Below are 21,170 nucleotides of genomic sequence, written 5' to 3'. Positions count from 1 at the left end.
TTTCATCAATGACTGTGGGGACACAAATTTCTCGGAACAGCCTTGCGGCATACACATTCAACTACGCAACAATATATCAGGGCTGTACCATCAATTATACACCACCCATTGAAGGTACCGCAACCTTTGCCACAGGCTGCAGTTCATACCTTGGAACGGCCTTGCCGCATACACGTACCATTACAAAACAATTCATCAGGGCTGTTCCATCAGTTTTGCACCACCCATTGAAGCTACTGCAACCTTTGCCACAGGATGCAGTTCATACCTTGGAACAGCCTTGCGGCATACACATACCATTACATAACATACATCAGGGCTGTTCCATCAGTTATGCACCACCCATTGGAACTTACTGCTGTTTTTGCTCCGACGTCCTGCATGGTAGTGATTCCCCGCTGGTCCAGGTACTCATCTATCTTATTTTCATCTACCCCATCTACGGACACGCCTCGCCATAATTTTATAAATTCTGAATAAAAAGCAGAACATTTTGAAAGGGCATTGTAGTCTTGTAGTGAAAGGCCTACACTGTTGTCTTCATTGTATTTTATAGTGCCACAAGTAAAACTTCTCAAAAAATGGAAGCTCATCAAAGTCCTGAAAGGTTTCAGGACAGTGCAGGGTTAAAACGTTCGAAACTAGATGACAACCTCTACTGTAGTTGGAAAAAACAAGCAAACAAACTGTACTTGATATCAGACTCATAGTACTTTGAAAACCCAAAGCTTTCCTATGCAAATGAGAACCACTGAGTGATTAGAGTGTCCTTACCCTCGTCAACTGTGAAGTCAAAGCTCTTATCGTTGTAGAAGAGGATTTCTTTTTTATCGGCGGGTCGCGTGATTTTGGTGATTTGGCTGCCCAATTGCTGTAGAAAGTAAGATTGAACAGGCTTTCAATTCATGAGAAATTGTGATAGAAAGTAAGACTGAACAGGCTTTCAATTCATGAGAAATTGTGGTAGAAAGTAAGATTGAACTGGCTTTCAATTCATGAGAAATTGTGGTAGAAAGTAAGATTGAACAGGCTTTCAATTCATGAGAAATTGTGGTAGAAAGTAAGATTGAACAGGCTTTCAATTCATGAGAAATTGTGGTAGAAAGTAAGATTGAACAGGCTTTCAATTCATGAGAAATTGTGGTAGAAAGTAAGACTGAACAGGCTTTCAATTCATGACAAATTGTGGTAGAAAGTAAGATTGAACAGGCTTTCAATTCATGAGAAATTGTGGTAGAAAGTAAGACTGAACAGGCTTTCAATTCATGAGAAATTGTGGTAGAAAGTAAGATTGAACTGGCTTTCAATTCATGAGAAATTGTGGTAGAAAGTAAGATTGAACAGGCTTTCAATTCATGAGAAATTGTGGTAGAAAGTAAGATTGAACAGGCTTTCAATTCAGGAGTAATTATGGTAGAAAGTAAGAAAGTACCACCCCCTCTGGTCCTTCTAAATGTTTGTCCAGGTCATCCCTATACATGACCTTCATGACCTAATGTCGTGACCTTAATGACCTTATGTCGTGTACGACATTAGATTTCAACACAGCGCTGTAATGCATTGTGATGTCATTACTTCAAACATGCGTCGTCCTATTTTTGCAAGCCAGCTCTCGGAAATTTGACAAGATCAGCCTGATGGAACTTGCTGAACTTTTTAAGGAGTTAAGAATTCGGACTACTTTTAACTTTATCAATGCGCAAGATCAAGTGAAGTTTAGACAATCCAAAGTAGAACCTCTCTATTAAGGACACCCTCAGGACTGACAAGTACTAAGTAGAGAGGTGTCCTGATTAGAGAGGTCAAATTGAATGGAAACAACCAATTTGGGACCAAAGCTAGTGTCCTTAATAGAGAGGTGTTCAGATTAGAGAGGTCAAATTGAATGGAAACAACCAATTTGGGACCAAAGCTAGTGTCCTTGATAGAGAGGTTGTCCTTAATAGAGAGGTCAAATTGAATGGAAACAACCAATTTGGGACCAAAGCTAGTGTCCTTAATAGAGAGGTGTCCTGATTAGAGAGGTCAAATTGAATGGAAACAATCAATTTGGGACCAAAGCTAGTGCCCTTAATAGAGCGGTGTCCTGATTAGAGAGGTCCAATTGAATGGAAACAACCACTTTGGGACCAAAGCTAGTGTCCTTAATAGAGAGGTTGTCCCTTATAGAAAGGTGTCCGCTAAGGGAGGTACCACTGCATATAAGTTTTAAAACGTATTCTTTCAACCTGCCAACCAGCACGTTCAAAGAAGCTTAGACAACGGTCATAAGCTTGCAGCACACTGGACGCCAACTCCGGCGGCAAGGCGCGTTTTTTGCCGCAAGAGTCCTGAACGCCTGAAAAATCCGTAGTGTGCTACGGACGGCGTCAGGCAAATGCCACTTGCCGCCAGATATCTAGCATGTTTGATTTTTGACGCCTGTAGCGGCGTCTGAACGCCAGTGAACGCAAGAAGAATCCAGGTGTGCTACGGATCGCCGCCAGAGTTGGCGTCAACCAGCGTCAACGGCGAAGCTTTGGCCAATCAGCTTGCGTCTTGACGTCACATGATATCAAAATGGCAGCCCCCACGATTCTTGGAAGTGGCGGAAAAGACGCTACGGGACGCCAATTCTGAGTAGGTGTGCTATGAGCGTGATCCACTGCCGCCAATTCTGGCGTCGAGCGGCGTTCAGTCTGACGCGCCTTGCCGCCGAAGTTGGCGTCCAGTGTGCTGCAAGCTTAAGAGATTGCAGTGTGAAACTCATTGACTGTCTTTACCTCATGTTAACTCTTCCTGGAAAAATATCATAATTTGGTTAAAAGTGATCAAAAACCTATTGTATTTTGAGCAAGCCTTGTCACTGATGTCAAGAGCATCGTACCAATACCCTATGAAGCCACAGTCCAATATCATAACAATACCAGTGTCATTACCCTATTTGATCTCTGCAGGAGAGTTGGAGTCCACTGAAGGCTACTGTCGACCTATGTGGTATCTTTTACTTGTCCTGGCATAGGCACTCAGGTACAAGGGACCACGGCTATCAGTCTCATCCGACAGACCCTCATGTATTTCATACATTGTAGGTTTTGTGCTGAGCCAGGAATGTTCTGTTGGAGAATCTTATAGTATCCCTTTAAATTATTTGGTAGTAGTTGTGCTGCATAAAGTTAGATGGCAGCACAATCTAGTTCTTCTCATTCTCTCCTTTATTCCAACTTATGTAATTCAAGGCCTTCTAAGGGCTTGACCCCTATCGCTCAATGCCAGTCCATTTATACCTTGTGCCAAGAGCTGTTATCATACATTTCAAACCACAATATTTGCAGTTCTTCCTTCCTTTACCCCACCACGGCCACACATGACCAGTCCCATCGGTCACACTTCCTTGAGAAGGGGATCAAACCCGGGCCTTGTTGCAGGGTAGGAAGCAGTGTTGACCACACCGTTCCTTGAGAAGGGGATCAAACCCGGGTCTTATTGCAGGGTAGGAAGCAGTGTTGACCACACAGTTCCTTGAGAAGGGGATCAAACCCGGGCCTTATTGCAGGGTAGGAAGCAGTGTTGACCACACAGTTCCTTGAGAAGGGGATCAAACCCGGGCCTTATTGCAGGGTAGGAAGCAGTGTTGACCACACAGTTTCTTGAGATGGGGATCAAACCCGGGCCTTATAGCAGGGTAGGAAGCAGTGTTGACCACACAGTTCCTTCAGAAGGGGATCAAACCCGGATCTATTGCAGGGTAGGAAGCAGTGTTGACCACACAGTTCCATAAGAAGGGGATCAAACCTGGGCCTTATTGCAGGGTAAGAAGCAGTGTTGACCACACAGTTCCTTGAGAAGGGGATCAAACCCGGGCCTTATTGCAGGGTAGGAAGCAGTGTTGACCACACAGTTCCTTGAGAAGGGGATCAAACCCGGGCCTTATTGCAGGGTAGGAAGCAGTGTTGACCACACAGTTCCTTGAGAAGGGGATCAAACCCAGGCCTTATTGCAGGGTAGGAAGCAGTGTTGACCACACAGTTCCTTGAGAAGGGGATCAAACCCGGGCCTTATTGCAGGGTAGGAAGCAGTGTTGACCACACAGTTCCTTGAGAAGGGGATCAAACCTGGGCCTTATTGCAGGGTAGGAAGCAGTGTTGACCACACAGTTCCTTGAGAAGGGGATCAAACCCGGGCCTTATTGCAGGGTAGGAAACAGTGTTGACCACACAGTTCCATAAGAAGGGGATCAAACCTGGGCCTTATTGCAGGGTAGGAAGCAGTGTTGACCACACAGTTCCTTGAGAAGGGGATCAAACCCGGGCCTTATTGCGGAGTAGGAAGCAGTGTTGACCACACAGTTCCTTGAGAAGGGGATCAAACCTGGGCCTTATTGCAGGGTAGGAAGCAGTGTTGACCACACAGTTCCTTGAGAAGGGGATCAAACCAGGGCCTTATTGCGGAGTAGGAAGCAGTGTTGACCACACAGTTCCTTGAGAAGGGGATCAAACCTGGGCCTTATTGCAGGGTAGGAAGCAGTGTTGACAACACAGTTCCTTGAGAAGGGGATCAAACCAGGGCCTTATTGCGGAGTAGGAAGCAGTGTTGACCACACAGTTCCTTGAGAAGGGGATCAAACCAGGGCCTTATTGCGGAGTAGGAAGCAGTGTTGACCACACAGTTCCTTGAGAAGGGGATCAAACCTGGGCCTTATTGCAGAGTAGGAAGCAGTGTTGACCACACAGTTCCTTGAGAAGGGGATCAAACCTGGGCCTTATTGCAGGGTAGGAAGCAGTGTTGACAACACAGTTCCTTGAGAAGGGGATCAAACCAGGGCCTTATTGCAGGGTAGGAAGCAGTGTTGACAACACAGTTCCTTGAGAAGGGGATCAAACCAGGGCCTTATTTCAGGGTAGGAAGCAGTGTTGACCACACTGTTCCTTGAGAAGGGGATCAAACCCGGGCCTTATTGCAGGGTAGGAAGCAGTGTTGACCACTAGGCTATGGGGCTCCACCAATTATTGCCTCCTTCATATTCAGGATGAACAAACATACATTTTAACTTGTTGGTGTATATCGATACAAAAACATACCCGAGTGTTATGAAGTACTCTGCATAACTGAGAACATGATCAATGGACTCTTCGCTTGTGTGTATAGCACGGTATGCTTGAACTCAGTGATTTCATAGAGCATTCGAATTAAGGTTGGTGGCATTCGGGTGCAGCATAAGCCTGTAGAGAAGTTTGCAAAAAAAAACTGAATTTGTAATATTGCAATGAACATCAATGGAAGATGCTAGGTTGGTGTCTATTGCAGCATAAACTTGTTAGAGAGTTTCTTAACCCTATAACACCTGGAGGCGCCCGGTGACAACCGCCGTCGATCTCACTGGAGAAAAAAACATGATTTCCAGGTAAAATAACGTCGGGACCTGGGGGAATAAGCCCTTGCGCTGGCTCTAGGTGTTATAGCGTTAAAGAGGACACTCGTGTCGGCTCGGCGCCTACCTGAATAACTCGCCCACATTTCGGCACAGCCTCTTCGACGTCGTCCATCAAAACACCGCCCAATCCTTTCAGGTCGTTCCGCTCCAGCAATCGCATTAACCCCCTCCGGTCTCGGATGTTATACTTCGGGCGGAAGACAAACTTATTGTCATCGACGACGTTGATTTTGGGATTGTTGACGAGGGCCTACAAGGGTTATGAGACATTAGAGAGGTTCAGATTTTGATCAGCAAACAAGATGGCACTTTATATTCCAGGTCCCTATCTTACACTGAAGTACAGTAGAACTTCTCTATTAAGGACACCATCGGGACTGACAAGTGATGTCCTTAATAGAGGGGTGTCCTGATTACAGAAGTCAAATTGAATGGAAAGTACCAATTTGGGACCAAAACTAGTGTCCTTAATAGAGAGGTTGTCCTTAATAGAGAGGTTATCCTTAATAGAGAGGTTGTCCTTAATAGAAAGGTTATCCTTAATAGAGAGATTATCCTTAATAGAGAGGTGTCCGCTAAGGGAGGTTCCACTGTATTAGCTTCAGTTTTTTCCTGGTGAAAAGAGATTCACCATGCGCATGCACAGTGGTAAGTGGAGCCAAAACTCTTCCACTATGTTGCTGAAAATTTTGGAACGTAATGATGATAGATACATAATCTGATTGATGCTAAGTGAGATATCGATATCAACGCTAATTAACCATTTATTCTTCCAAATATCGCAAAATGACAACTTGGACATGTTCTCAAAATATCAACATTTTTTGAAATTTTTCTTGATGACATGGAAGACAATGTCAGTCTGAGTACTGAACCAAGATTTGGGGTGAAAACATCAAAGTCTAGTTGATTGAGAGGAAATATCATTTTCGTGGGGTTTTGAAGAATTACTGCCAAACCAGTATTGATATAAACATTTCGCTTTAACATCTATCAGATCATGTATCTATCATCAATATCCCGCATTTTCAGCGTTATATCACGCACAGTTTGCGGATGCAGACCACTTTAAAAATACCTTGTACCCAGGTCTTACAGGCTTTTCAATCCTATACTACATTCATGCTCATGGATGGTCATCTGGGCCAGAATCATATTTTGGGTGCTGGATTCGAAAGGCTCTTGATACCAGTATGGGGCCATCCATTAAGTACAGTAGAACCTCTCTATTAAGGACACCTTCGGGACTGGCAAAGTGCTGGCCTTAATAGAGAGGTGTCCTGATCAGAGAGGTCAAATTGAATAGAAACTACCAAATTGGGACCAAAACTAGTGTCCTTAATAGAGAGGTGTCCGCTAAGGGAGGTTCCAATGTATGTACGCATCAAACTTCGGATTTTGAGACCCCTCCCCTTGTACACACAATTTGGACACAATTTACAGCTGTACGCATTTTCCCCAAAATTCCTAAACCGTCTCCCCGCTCAGTACGTACATACTCAATGGATGGCCCGTATCCTCATGAGATGCAGAAGATGACCCAAGGGAGGGGTGGTGTGCAGGGTGAGGGTGACCTAACATTGGTTGGTCTCAACAAGAATTTCATCAAATATCAGTATATTGGTCTTGCCCTGATGGTACCAGGGATAAAGTGAGTTTGGAGGAGGGTGAACAGTGGGAGGAAACAACCTACCTCGGTCAATAGCCATATTTCATCAAATATCAGTATATTGGTCTTGCCCTGATGGTACCGGGGATAAAGTGAGTTTGGAGGAGGGTGAACAGTGGGACTGGGAGGAAAAAACCTACCTCAGTCGATAGCCATATTTCATCAAATATCAGTATATTGGTCTTGCCCTGATGGTACCGGGGATAAAGTGAGTTTGGAGGAGGGTGAACAGTGGGACTGGGAGGAAAAAACCTACCTCAGTCGATAGCCATATTTCATCAAATATCAGTATATTGGTCTTGCCCTGATGGTACCGGGGATAAAGTGAGTTTGGAGGAGGGTGAACCGTGGGAGGAAACAACCTACCTCAGTCGATAGCCATTGTTTATGCCGTGCTCCGACATCAAGTTGATTTGTTTCGTCAAGAATGTCATCAATTGATAATGGATAAGTGTCTCCCTGTTGATGCCGTTGCTGAAATATCAAAAGCGGATGATACACGAGTTTCACGATGCAATCTCTAGGAACGTTTCAATAAGTTAGGAATGAATCACTGAGAAAAACAACTCACATCGGGTAGGCCTATGTTTCATCAGTGTCGACGCTGGCGTCATCAGGGCAAACTCTGCTGATTCAAAATCCTGAATTCCCGGCATTGAGTGCCAAGTCAGGATTCCGAGTCGTCTGGTATTCCTGAATTCCGATAATTCTGGTAATGTTTGACACAGCACTATAACATTCCTCGCACAAGCGTGAATAGTTTTGATGTACGATGAGATTGGAGGGACACCTATTCAGGACTTTGTGTAGCTTTTTCTAACCTACCTAGCTGCTGCTGATTGATTTCTTTAAAGGACAACTTCTATTTTTCCGATGGAGAGGAAAATGAGATATTCTTCAAAAATCGAGTTAATTTTATGATTGAAGAAGTCACCTGAAGTTCTATTGGCCTATATGAGCCTATCAGATGGGGATTTGTTTTTCATTGTGAGCAAATTCGAACATGAGAGGGGCAGAAACAGGGTGAGTGCAGCCTAAAATCGCATCACGATATCCAATTTTGATGGAATCCAATTTCCCTTCTTCTATTCTTCCCCTTCCTGGGCGTTTGCTCTGCACTTGGAGGTGATTTTCTCCACGGAGTATTCCTCCTCCAAGGCGGGATGAGCGTTCATGCGTGCCAGTATGGTTAGACGCCAGTTGGGTTTATTGGCCTAGCGACTACGACTTCGGCAAGGCCTAGTGACTCCAGACTTCGGCCGGATGGAGTGTCACAACTGCCTTCGTCCAGCAATGTGTAAAACTAAAACCCTCGGTGAAAAAGTGTAAATCAGCAAGGGAAATGTCATTCTTGGGTCTTCTGATGATTTCGGCACAATTTTAAAGACATTTTCTGGAGTCAAAGAGTAAATTGGCCCTAACTAAGTGTAAACAGGCCTGTGTGTGAGATTTCCCCCAAATGTGTAAGGTTAGGCAGCCCTGTAGAGTCCACGGAAGCTACTCATGTTTCTCACTTGGTGGGGTCTGTAACCTGCCCTGGCATAGACACCAGATTCAAGGAACCTCGGTTTTACATCTCATTCAAAGGACTGTGGAGAGCCGGGAATTTTCGCTCCTTGAAAGCCACGCCGGTTCATCCAGAAATACACTCCTGGGTTCTCGCCGGGATCGACCGGGGCCTTTTGAGTGGTAGTCAGAGTTCACCACTCAGCTATAAGGCTCCTTTATTCAAATTTGCACATACATTTGATCATTTTACTTAAGCGGCAAAACACTTTTCGGTACTTTTGTCCTGGTGGAAAAAACAGTCAACGAAACCAAGTGATTAGTATTCTTATCTTACCTTCATATATTTAACTATTTTTGCCAATATTCCAAACTTAAACTGTGAACTTCCTTGCATTGCCTTGTAGTTAAAATCGGCTGAAATGAATAAAACAGTAAACTCACTGAAAGGCTCAACTCATAAACATTTTTAGCTGCAATTAGACCAAAACTAAAACAGCCACTCAAAAACTTTTCTGTTTTCGGCCAACGAGCAAAGCTATGAAAATCATTAGGCTTAAACTTTCATGCAAACTTGGCCTTCAAAATTCTTTCACAGCCTTCGAGTCTGTTTGAATCTTGATGTTCTGGTTGAACTGGTTAACACTTGGACGCGGCCATCATACTGACCATTATGCCCTCGGTCTTTTGGCCAAAGGAGGGAAGTCCACGCCAGCTACTCATGTTTCTCACTTGGTGGGGACTTTTACTTGCCCTGGCGTAAATACCAGATACTAGGAGCTTTGGCTTCAAGGAATTGATACTGAACTGGAGGTATTGGTTGTCTCACCGAAACCGCGAGGGTGGAGCTAAAATGTAGACCAAAACCATAGCCAATATTAAAGCTCCATCCGAGCGGTTTTTGTGAGACAATCAATACCGACAGTGAGGTATCAATTTCTATTCTAAAACATATCAAATGAAATATCAAATGATAAAGGCTACATTATCCATTATGATAACGAAATATTCTCACTCGGGTGTTTTGTCAAGTCTTATTCGAATGACTGTGAAGAGTCAGGAATATTAGTTCCTTAAATCTACAACGGTTCATCGAGAACACAAATCCTGGGTTCCGAATCTGGGCCGAATTTCGTGGTAACCCGCAGTACTTTTATCAACCACTAGGCTATGAGGCTTTCAAACAGGTGTCTGCGATGGATCTGCCAAGTGTTCTGGCCAAGGATAATCTCTAATGAAGCTCTCCGATCCGTCAGCTGACGCAGATCTAGAGTTCTAACGTTGCCGACGTAATCGGATGCTGCAGACTTTGATGGCTTAGACATGTCCTCTGGATGAATCCAAGCAGCATACCAAAGACTGCCCTGCATTTGAGCCCCCCAGGGAAAGAACAAACGAGGCTGGCCCAAAGTCAAATGGAGTAGGACTATGTCAGTGGAGCTGAAACTGATGGGGCTGACCTGGGACGAGGCACAACGGGCAGCAAGAGACTGAAAAGGCTGGAGGTTGTCTTGTGGCCTTATGTGCCACGAGGGACGAAGAGCCCTAAGTAAGTATGAGGCTTTCAAGGGAAGGGTGCTTACCAGGAGGACTATGTCAAAGGAGCTGAAACTGATGGGGCTGACATGGGACGAGGCACAACGGGCAGCAAGAGACTGAAAAGGCTGGAGGTTGTGTTGTGGCCTTATGTGCCAATAGGGACGAAGAGCTCTAAGTAAGTATGAGGCTTTCAAGGGTAGGGTGCTTACCAGGAGGACTATGTCAGTGGAGCTGAAACTCATGGGGCTGACATGGGACGAGGCACAACGGGAAGCACGAGACTGAAAAGGCTGGAGGTTGTGTTGTGGCCTTATGTGCCACTAGGGACGAAGAGCCCTAAGTAAGTATGAGGCTTTCAAGGGTAGGGTGCTTACCTTTAGGTTTTGGCGCTGGCCGTGCCTTCTTAGTACTGCGATCATTTTCAGTTCTTTTCTGGGCCTTTCTCTTTTCGACTGATGGTTGTGCTAGCGCCCTCTTTTTGAAAGCTTCTCTCTCCTTCAGCAATGCTGGATCCATCTAGAAAAAGAACGTGGTGAAATCAAAAGATTAGACGAACATTGGGTTGACAGTCATGACAGTTGTGGCCAGGAACCCCAACTTGCCCAAAATTATTATCGAGATCTGAATACGCTTCAGATCGGATGACATATCAAAAACAACAGATTACAACTGAGATGTTTCAATACCAGTTCCCATGCCAAAGACTCAATAAACGGTTTGCGCAAATAAATTTCTGTGAAAAGTGCTTTTCAAAATGGCAGAAATTTATTATTCATTATTTTTCAAACTTACACTGCCTGTAAATCACAGGCAGTGTAAGTTTACCATGTGTTTTACAGTTTATCTAGTACTGACGTACCGGTGCAAGAAATAGCCGCCGGCTTCATTTGACATTTCATTGTTTTAATGCAGCTATCAAGTTTATGCCCGGACCCCCCTCCTCAGGTACTCGACGTTAACTCGCCAGTCCAGCAAATCCCTGAGGTTGGGAACCAGTCATAGATTCACCTGTCTCATGCAAATCACCAGGAAGGGATTCACCTCCTGTCATAACAATTCACCTTTGGGACTCACTTTTCTCTGAAAAGCGAGTGGAGACTCGCCCAAAACTAGTCAAACCTATTCTTTTCCAAAGACAATGTAAACAGGGTCGAAAAAGATTTCAAAACGTCAATATAATGGCCGAATATTGTAATTTGATGCAAATTAAAAGTGCTGAAATTATATTAGATTAAGAATGAAAAGCTTAATATCATCAAGTTTTAGGCCAAAATAGTTTGACCTCTCTCAGGTGAAAATAGTTGGATTTTGTTGACAATTAATATTGATCATCAAGTCAACACTGACAACAGAGCCCTGTGATTTTAGAGATAAGACAACATCTCAATCGTACACCCAAATGTCATAAAATTTTCAGGAAATGTGTTTCATGGTGTACTTATTACGTTTTTATGGCCACTAAATTTTATTTTGATGACTTTATGCCTGAATTTTAAACCAGGTGGACGCTGGTGCAGTGCATGAGATGAGTGGTGGACGCTGTTTCGCCTTCGGATGACTGGTCATTTTGGCGTTTTCAAATCGTCATCAAGCCAAAATACACGCATATGTCAACATATATATACTCGGCATAAGTCAATAGTGTATACCTTTATGAATACAATTAAACAATTTTCAGTAGAATCTGATCAATAATAACGACAAAATATGTTTATGTTTTTTCATCAAAAGATATCGCAAGAGATTACATGTTTTGGGCGTATCTAAGGAAAATTGAGATGGCATTCCATTCCATTGAGATCGCCAGTCCATATATAAACGAAAGTCTTGCATTCTTTGCCGTCTTCTCACTACTCGTTTTTTCACACCATCCCTTGGCAAATTTCACCTGGAATTGAAATTGTAAAAAAAAGTTTGCAAACGAAATTAGATGGGAGAGACCTGAATGCAACTGATTAATCCACAATGTCGTGGTTATTGCAAAATGTATCTCCATCCTAGAAACTCGACGTATAACCCATCAGATATGTTTCTGTAGTTGGAAAAAACTCTTTCAAAAAAGGTTTTTGCTGACTTGCCCTATCTTTCAAACTTGAAGAATGGCGATTTTCCCCTGTTCTGTTGTGCTGTGCGCTGACCATCATTCTGGCATCAAATGACAGGTCAGCACAGACTGTACATTGACGTGTTTTGAACCGCTCATCCTCAATCTCAGAGGCCAGCTGTCGACATGCGGCGATCATGCTGTCCGCCGAGGATGGCATGTCGGTAGCCATTACACTACAGATATAACAAGTAAGAAAGTTAAGAGTGGCTTTCATGGATACAAGTTAAGCATATTTGTTCCGCCGGCCCTTCGATAGAGTGTTTTCTTCTCCGTCAATATCATTCACTCTGCACTCAAAGGGTCATTCTCCAGGAAGTTATCCTAGTTGAAGCAGTGCACATCCCTAAAGTTCCGAAGAAACTGATTCGTACCACATAATCCTTTTCACTAATTCCCAAAAATAACATGTTATCATTTAGAATTTATATGGCATGTAATATTTGCTCACCTGCTTTTCTTTAACGTCTTCCCTTCTTACATTAATGAGGTGTACACATCGGGGCTGCCTCGTCGGCATACCCCCGCATGCTTGACACCAGCTGCTCAACATGCTTCGGTTCCACCTCCCGAACTTGGAATGTCTCCTGCAGCAGATTGATGTTCAAGCGGAAGTTCCCTGGAATGTTGAAAAATGCCATTCGAGATGACTGATGATTGATGTGATGGAAAAACAACTAAATGTAGAGAAGCAACAGACTATCTTAGATGTTGGCATCATGTCCCACACCAAAATGCCCTTGGTACTCAATATCGCTAGATTTTTCAGCATCATCATCTATGATTTTAAACTTCAACTTACCATACTGTTGGATTAGGTAGCTCTATTTCTTCCTAGTAGAGTATGAAATCAAAAATGTCCACCGTCAGGAATGTACCAAACTTACTGGGCACCTCTGATGATTAGATAAACCACCAAACTATGATCTTTTTGAATCAGACAATTCTTCTGACACTCTATTTTCAGTTCACCAGACCAGTCTTTTCTGATCTAAAGAAAAGTAAAACACAACCCTTACCTAAATATTTCGTCACTATTTCTGTCCTTACATCTTGCTCCACCTCCTTTTTTTTCTGAGTTTTTACCGGACGAAGCAGCTCTGGCATGCATTCCTTCCGTTCACCACTAAAACAAGCGATGACAAGGAGTGAAAATATGTACATGTAATAAAATAGAGTATAACAATTGAACAGCATACCATTATAAAATTCAGTGTCAGAGGTCACCTGACCTGGGGTCCTCTGTACAAACTTTAAAGTTTCCAGTTCATATTTCTCTCGTTTCAAAATCATGCCATGAAGAAAAGTTGCGACAAACCGTCGTCCTGCTGAGATTTCTCTTGATAACATTATGATGATTAACCGATGATTTAAGACTGTTATTGTGACAAAATCTATTCAAGTTTTATTCTAAAACATCATGCAAGTCACGAGACAGGGGAGAAAAACTCCTCGCATCCAAGTGAAACCAACAGCGATCGAGGAAGTTGATATTGTTATGTCACGTCATCCCCTCTGTTGAGATACGAGTATGCACGTGCAGCCAACGGTAATGACGTCAAAATGACGTCATTTTGTAAACAAAGATATCCATCTACCTGACAAATATCAAAACTCAAAATGTTGTTTTTTTGGTAAAAATCTCCTGAATAGAGGATAGTGAATTTTGTACGCAATTGTTTAATTGTTTTCTAAGATTTGATGAATAACATTTTTCTTATTATGATATCGTTATTATCGTTAGTATATCTGTGTTTTTCAGACCTAGCATAGTTCACATAGCTGCTTTAATTAATTGTGTTTTGAAAACAAGAAAATCGTATTTAATTTCATGCTTAGTTTATTGACCAAAAGTATTAGTTTGACCCCCGATGCTTAATAAAGTTTTTTCGCCGAAAAGCATAGGTTATGGACATTTCGCCACCCAACCTATACTTTTGGTCAATAAACTAAGTTTTTTGCAAAAAACTTAAGTTTATTGCCGCTAACTTATACTTTTTACCTAGTCACCATCTGGGCGACCTCACTCCAAACCTCGAATCTAGGTGGCTATATTATGGTTCTTCATACTTGCACCGTCGATAAATAAAATAAGTTTATTGCAAAAACCTGGTTTATTCAAAAAAGCACAATTGATTTTAAAGAAACTGGGTTGTTTCACCAAGAAACCTAGTTTATTTGATCAACTGGACATTTCGCGGCAATAAACCTCGTTTATTCGTGAAGAAACAAGGTTTTTGGCAAGAAACTCAGTTTATTGACCAATAGTAGGGGTTACCCAATAAACTATAAGTTCTTTCATGAGGCGGAATGTCCATTTGTTCAAATAAACCTAGTTTCTTTCGAATCAACTAGGTTTTTTGCAAACAACTTGGTTTATTACTGAATAAACCTAGCATAAGCTAGGGACGAAGGTTCATCTGTAATTAGTGAATAAACCTAGTTTATTCGAAAGAAACTTAGTTTATTGAATAACTGGACATTCCGCCTGCCATATGGCCTGCCATGGATATTCTGCCTCATGAAAGAACTTAGTTTATTGGGTAACCCCTACTATTGGTCAATAAACTCAGTTTCTTGAAAAAAAACCTAGTTTCTTCACGAATAAACTAATTATTGCCGCGAAATGTCCAGTTAATCAAATAAACTAGGTTTATTGGTGAAACAACCCAGTTTCTTTAAAATCAATTGTGCTTTTTTGAATAAACCAGGTTTTTTGCAATAAACTTAGTTTATTCATGGAGGTATTATTGGTTTATTCATCGACATCCTATGCTTTTACCTCGTTCCTAACCGTTATAATACGCGCCCTCATTATGATAACATAGCCTGCCGCCAGCTGGAGGGGCGTCTAGACTATGATATTTCAGCCAATGCCCATGGGAAATATGTTAGCAGAGGTGTAAACATTCCAACTTGACTGCCCACTGCGCGTGTAAATTAGCGAGAAAAAATTATTGTTATTGACTTTTTTTGCCAATATATACACCTGCGGAACCATTTCCACATGGCCGTGGCCTAATAATCCCAACAATTTAAGGGGGGTTCGGGGGGATTTCTCTCCCCGACACATACTTCAGGACAGATCAAATAATTTCATTTGCATGTCCGCCTTAACAGCTTAAATCCTGTACAAAAGTGCTGTTTATTTGCGGAATTCAATCAGTTATGAGCACGTGACCAAAAAATCATGAAATCGAAATTTTTTACTCCGATCTTTCTTCAGTAATTTCAGCCCATTGGGCAGTGCAAAAAGACAATTAAGTATAGGTAATGAACTATGATATGCTATAGCCGATATTGTCGGGTAGTTTTACTAAATATGTGCTAATACGATCTCAGAAAATGGTTCGAAAGAGCGACCGCCCATCGACCTCAAAGTACAAACAACAAACATCCAACATGGCGGACTCGAGCACGGAAAATGTAAACATGCCGGAGCTGAACGAGGACATGTCTCCTTTCCCCGTATTACAAATACAATCTACTGCAAACAAACAACAAGTATGTGCTGCGTATAGAATGTTAGCGAAGCTATACCATCCGGACAAAGTATCTGAAACTCAATCTCTCACTGCAACGAAAAACTTTATGATTCTAAATAATGCATATGTACAGCTGATGAACGCTAGTCGTGATGGTGGTGATGTTGAGCCCAGTCAATCAGTGGACTCGGTCATTGATGTAAAAGAAAATACAAACTTTATTGTGATTAAAATCGTGGCCTGTAGCGTTCAAGCTTGGCTGGACTTATGCACATCCGTATACGGTCCCCCAGTGGACAGGGGCACAAATGGTCATCAATTTTCTACGAGATTCTCCTCATCTGTGCTTCAATCGTCAGACAACGCTAGTGCCAAACCATCTCCGGACAGTGACAGTGAACTTATCTTCGGATCTATTTCAATAACAGTATACAATTCAAAGGAGCCGAAGTTAAATGTACAAGGTAATTCCTACTTGTTGTGGTACATTGAACACCTGCCTTTATTGAAAAAACACCTTCTTGACGGGACACCAGTCCATTCTCAGGTCAAGGATGCGCAAACTACCAATGAGGACTCTCAAATTGTTACATGTGCAAACCAGAACGGAGATGTACAGATCCACGTCCGTCACCCCTGACCCAGACAATGATGGTATCCTTGAAACCGTTGTCCTGTCTCAGACCTCTGAAACTCCGAAAACTCCTTCTATAAGGTTAACTGCCCTTAGCCCTGATAACAATGGAAGTGCCTGCCCAGGTGATCATCCTGGTACAACCTCTGACCCATGCCCAGAGCTGATAACTATTCTAAAACGTATGGACACAATGGAAAACCAGATTGTTTCGGCTCTAAACCAATCAACAAGGCAGTCTCTACAGGACAAAATCGATTATTTGTCCACTTCATTAAGCTCGGCTAACAACAAGATTATGCAACAACAATCTGCGTTGACGAAATTCGAAAAACGAGAAAAACAAACGGCTGTGTCCCCAACTGCAGACGCGCAAATCCTGAAACTGAAGGCCGAGGTGTCGATTTTAAAAGCAGAAAAATCCAGTCTAATGAACGAAAACTCGCGCTTATTGATGCAATCAAAAAACAATCTTCAAAGTCTTCAACTAGCTCTCTCCTCCGTGGATGCAATACGTACAGATTTAAACCTTGCAAGACTTGAATCTGAAACAAAAGACGAAATGATCCAGTCCAAAGTCGCCATTATCAGTCAAATGGATGACGAACTCAAAACGTGTGCCGCAAAACATGAAACCGCTCTGTCACATACTCAGGATTTGTTAAATCAAATCGAACGTCACACTGGACCAAAGTGTGACGAGGGTTTTCAGCGCGTGAAAACGAAAAAGTCAAAACAAACCGGAAAGAAAATGACCACACCAGATGAATCCCAACAGGAGGCCAATGTAAATGACAATCATAAGGAAATGAGAGCGCCTACAACACCGAAAGCCTCCCCCCCTCTGGTGCATAAGGATAACGTACATAGAAACGCGTCAGAGCCCCCGCAAGCTCACCTTGTAGTTACTGACTCTCTCGGTAAGAACTTGGACTACAAGCGGCTACGTGTCGACAATTCTAATATCGTTTTGTGCTCACTTCCAGGTGCTAAAATCGAGGACTTTGCAAAATTTGTCCAAAATGATCCACGGTGCAAAGGTCCCTTCGTGTCAATTTCCATCTTGGCTGGGACAAACAACATTGGTGCGGGTGACAGTTATGATATGATGCACAAAAAGTATGACTCACTAGTAAAAGCAGTACAGGCTATACACCCAGATTCTTCTGTGCATATGATTGCTCTCCCCCCAAGAAGAGACGATAGAAATCTTGACGAAAGAATTCCTGGATCAAACGACGCTCTCGATGACATACTTACTTACTTTGGACCCTTCGTGCCCTAGGTGGCACATGGGGCGTTCCCCAGGGTCCTCCACTCAAGTCTGTTGGCTGCTCGCTGTCTGGCTGCCTCCCACGTTAGGCCCTTCTCTTGAAGTTCCTTTGCCATGGAACGCCGCCAGGTCTCTCTTGGTCTGCCTCTATTCTGTCTCCCCTGTGGTGTCCATGTGAGTGCTCTCCTTGGCAATGCGTTTGCAGGCATTCGGTGCACATGGCCCAACCATTGCCATCTTCGTTCCCTCACCAATTCTGATATGGGCTTCAGGTTAGCGTCTCTCAGTAGGTCTTCGTTACTGATTGTCCTTGGCCAGTAGATAACTCGGATTCTCCTCAGGCACTTCGTTTGGAAAGTGTCCAGTTTCTTGTTGATCTTCTTGGTCATCTTCCATGATTCGCATGCATAGAGCAGTACACTCAGTACATTGCTTTTGTAGATCCTGTACTTGGTAATCCGGCTGAGCTTCTTTGCCTTCCAAATTGTCCACAACATCCCAAACGTTTGGCGGGCCTTGCATGGTGATGCGTGCATCGACGTCGGCTTCGCTATCTCCATTGGAGGCCATCTTGCTGCCGAGGTATACGAAGTCGTTCACCTCATCGATTTGTTTGTCGTAGACAGTGATTGCGTTGTTGTTTGCTGTGTTCTGTTTCATCAACTTGGTTTTAGGTACGTTGATCTTGAGTCCAATTTTCCCAGCGATTGGGGTCAATGTATTTGCCTTCTCCTGGGAGTCATTGTGCCTGCTGGATAGAAGTGCCACGTCATCAGCAAAATCCAGGTCCTCTAGGAGTGTCATAAGGGTCCATTGGATTCATGTTCTGTGTCCCTCTGTGGTCTCTCTCATCAGCCAGTCCATCACCAGTATGAAGAGGAGGGGTGAGAGGATGCAACCCTGTTTGACTCCTGTGTGTACTGGAAAGCTGTCTGTCATCTGGCTTCCACATACGACTTGGCACTCGAAGTCTTCATATAGCATCTGAATCACCCTGACAATCTTCTCTGGGAACCCATAATTTCTTAGTACCATCCAGAGTGTTTCTCTGTGTATACTGTCAAAGGCCTTTTCGAAATCTATGAACAGTACGTACATGCTGGCATTCCACTCAACTGATTGTTCCAAGATCTGCCTCAGGACGAAGATTTGGTCAGCGCATGATTTCCCTTTCCTGAAACCGGCTTGCTCTTGGCGGAGTTTTCCCTCGACTGCTGTGGCTATCCGATTGAGGATGATGCGGCAGAATACCTTGCAGGTTAGGGGGAGCAGGGTTATTCCTCTCCAGTTTCCACAGTTTCCAAGGTCGCCCTTTTTCGGTAGCTTGATGATGATGCCCGTCTTCCATTCCTCAGGCTGCTCCTCTGTTTCCCAGATTCGTTGGAGAACTTGGTGTAGCCATATTGGGGTCTCTTTGTCATCTGCCTTCAGCATTTCAGCGCTCACTTCGTCGTGGCCTGGTGCCTTTCCGTTGTTCAATTTCTTGATCGCTGCTTTTACTTCGTCAACTGATATGGGGCCAGTGTTGATGTCCATTCTTTCCCTCGCTTCTGGTATTACAGCTGGTTCTGTTGGTGTGGGCTGTTCAAGATTTCAGCAAAGTGTTCTCTCCAACGCTCCGTCTTTTCTTTTTCGCCGGAGATGTGTGAGCCATTCTTGTCCTTCACCGGGGTGTCTTGGCTTGGTCCTGTGTTTCCTCTCATTTTCTTTGTTGCCTTGTACAGTGTTGCCATGTCCTTCCTTCTGGCTGCATTCTCGGCATCTGTGGCAAGGTTGTCGAAGTATTGGCGCTTGTCTTTTCGGCAGCTCTTCTTGACTTCCTTGTCCTTCTGGGAGTACTCAGCTTTTCGGCGTTCCTGTAGACGTGGTGACTTGGTGCTCAGTAGATTCTTCTTGATAGCTTTTCTTTCGTCAATCTTGGTCCATGATGCGGCGCTGATCCACTCTTCCTTTTTGGTCTTTCGGAAGCCGAGGATTTGTTTCCCTGTTTCTTGCATGGCCTCATTGAAAGCATGAATGGACATCTCTTGTTCGTCCTGTAGTTGCTGGAATCTGTTTCTGAGGGTGATGTTGAAGGTCCTCTTGATCTCTGGGTCTTGCAACTTGTCGATGTCAAAGTGGTTCTTCCGGGTGCTTCCGTTACTTGCTTTCTTCAGCTTGAGGGACAACTTTGCTACCAACAGGTGGTGGTCGCTCCCTACGTCTGCAAGGCGTTTGACTCTGACATCTTGCAGTGATCTCTTCCACTTGTTGTTGATGACGATGTGGTCGATCTGGCTATGTGTCTTCCCATCGGGTGATCTCCAGGTCAGTTTATGGATCCTCTTATGTTCGAAGAGTGTTCCACCCACTGTTAGTCGATTTGCACCACAGAGGTCGCTGAGCCGGCTTCCATTATCATTCATCGTTCCCATTCCATGCTTGCCCATGTTGCTCTCGCGGCCCGCATTATCGCTGCCCAGCCTGGCGTTGAAATCTCCTAGCAAGAGTAAGACGTCGTGGTTTGGGATCCTGTCGATGGTGGACTGGAGGCCGTCATAGAAGTCATCTTTATCTGCATCGTCGGCTACTTCTGTTGGTGCGTAGTTGACCAGTACTGATAGTTTGACATATCTAGAGTTGAGCCTGGCATACAAAAGTCTCTCACTCACTGGTTTCCACTCCAAGAGAGCTCGTGTAGCCTCCTTAGTCATGGCAAGCGCCACACCCCCCTGGTGAACATGATCATTCCTTCCTGACCAGATGATGGTGTCTCCTGTGGCTAGCTGTCTTTTCCCCGATCCTACCCAACGTGCTTCCTGAATTCCGAGTAGGCTTAGTTTGTAGTTTTTCATTTCTCTGATTGTTTGCACTGGTTTCCCTGTCTGGAACAAAGTTCTTACATTCCAGCTCCCAATTCTGTTTATATGTTTTGGTGACAGGAGGTCGGCTGTCGGGCTGGAGGTTTCCGGTTGGCTTTGGCCTCCATCCTTCATATGTCCAGTATTCTGGCGTCCTTCTCTCCTACCACCCTGTCTTGAGTAGTTTTTCCTGGTTTCCGTTTCTGTAGCGTATTTTGGTTTTTACATGGTGGGGGTGCTGACCCCACGCAAAACCCCCAACCTGGAGGGCCAGGAGTCTGTTTTCGTCTCACCTCTCACCCTCCGCCTTTCTGACATGGTTGGACCTACCAGGAGTAAACTCCAGTCAGCATAGCCATCAGGGTCCTAGAGGTACTCAAGCTGTTCTACCGACGGCAAGGTACAGACTCAACGATGACATATGTCAGACACTAAATATCCATCTTATCCCGAACGAGGTGGTGAACAAGAGGTCGTCTTTCTATTTCGGGGACCGGTTTGTGGGCCTACACTTGTCTCCGGTAGGTACCGCAGCATTGGCTTCATCCATCAAGAGAACACTTCGCTTCTATTCAAATGGTGATCAACCTCCTACCACATCCTCCCGCTCTGACAATCATGCCATCGGAAATGCATGGGAGACTCCACAGAAAAGATCTTCTCTTTCTCCCCCTCCGGTTACGAATAATGACATGAATGACTTTGAG

The 21,170-nt window shown here is 43.8% G+C and overlaps 2 protein-coding genes across 2 annotated transcripts; both read right to left on the bottom strand.

Annotated features, from left to right (window-relative positions):
• Positions 1-299: 299 nt before the first annotated feature.
• LOC135499205 (transcription initiation factor IIE subunit beta-like) lies at positions 300-11,810 on the bottom strand. Its single transcript, XM_064789867.1, has 7 exons — positions 11,777-11,810; positions 10,502-10,643; positions 8,926-9,005; positions 7,449-7,556; positions 5,478-5,663; positions 775-871; positions 300-472 (listed from the first exon to the last, which is right to left on the bottom strand). The coding sequence occupies exons 2-7, from the start codon at positions 10,641-10,643 to the stop codon at positions 300-302; spliced, it is 786 nt and encodes a 261-aa protein (XP_064645937.1). The 5' UTR covers positions 11,777-11,810.
• Positions 11,811-19,179: 7,369 nt separating this feature from the next.
• On the bottom strand, positions 19,180-20,598 carry LOC135499204 (craniofacial development protein 2-like). Its single transcript, XM_064789866.1, has one exon. The coding sequence runs from the start codon at positions 20,596-20,598 to the stop codon at positions 19,180-19,182; it is 1,419 nt and encodes a 472-aa protein (XP_064645936.1).
• Between the last annotated feature and the right edge of the window lie 572 nt (positions 20,599-21,170).

This window comes from Lineus longissimus, chromosome 14 (assembly GCF_910592395.1).
Source record: "Lineus longissimus chromosome 14, tnLinLong1.2, whole genome shotgun sequence".
Lineage (NCBI taxonomy): Eukaryota > Metazoa > Nemertea > Pilidiophora > Heteronemertea > Lineidae > Lineus > Lineus longissimus.
This window is presented reverse-complemented; position numbering and strand designations above follow the sequence as displayed.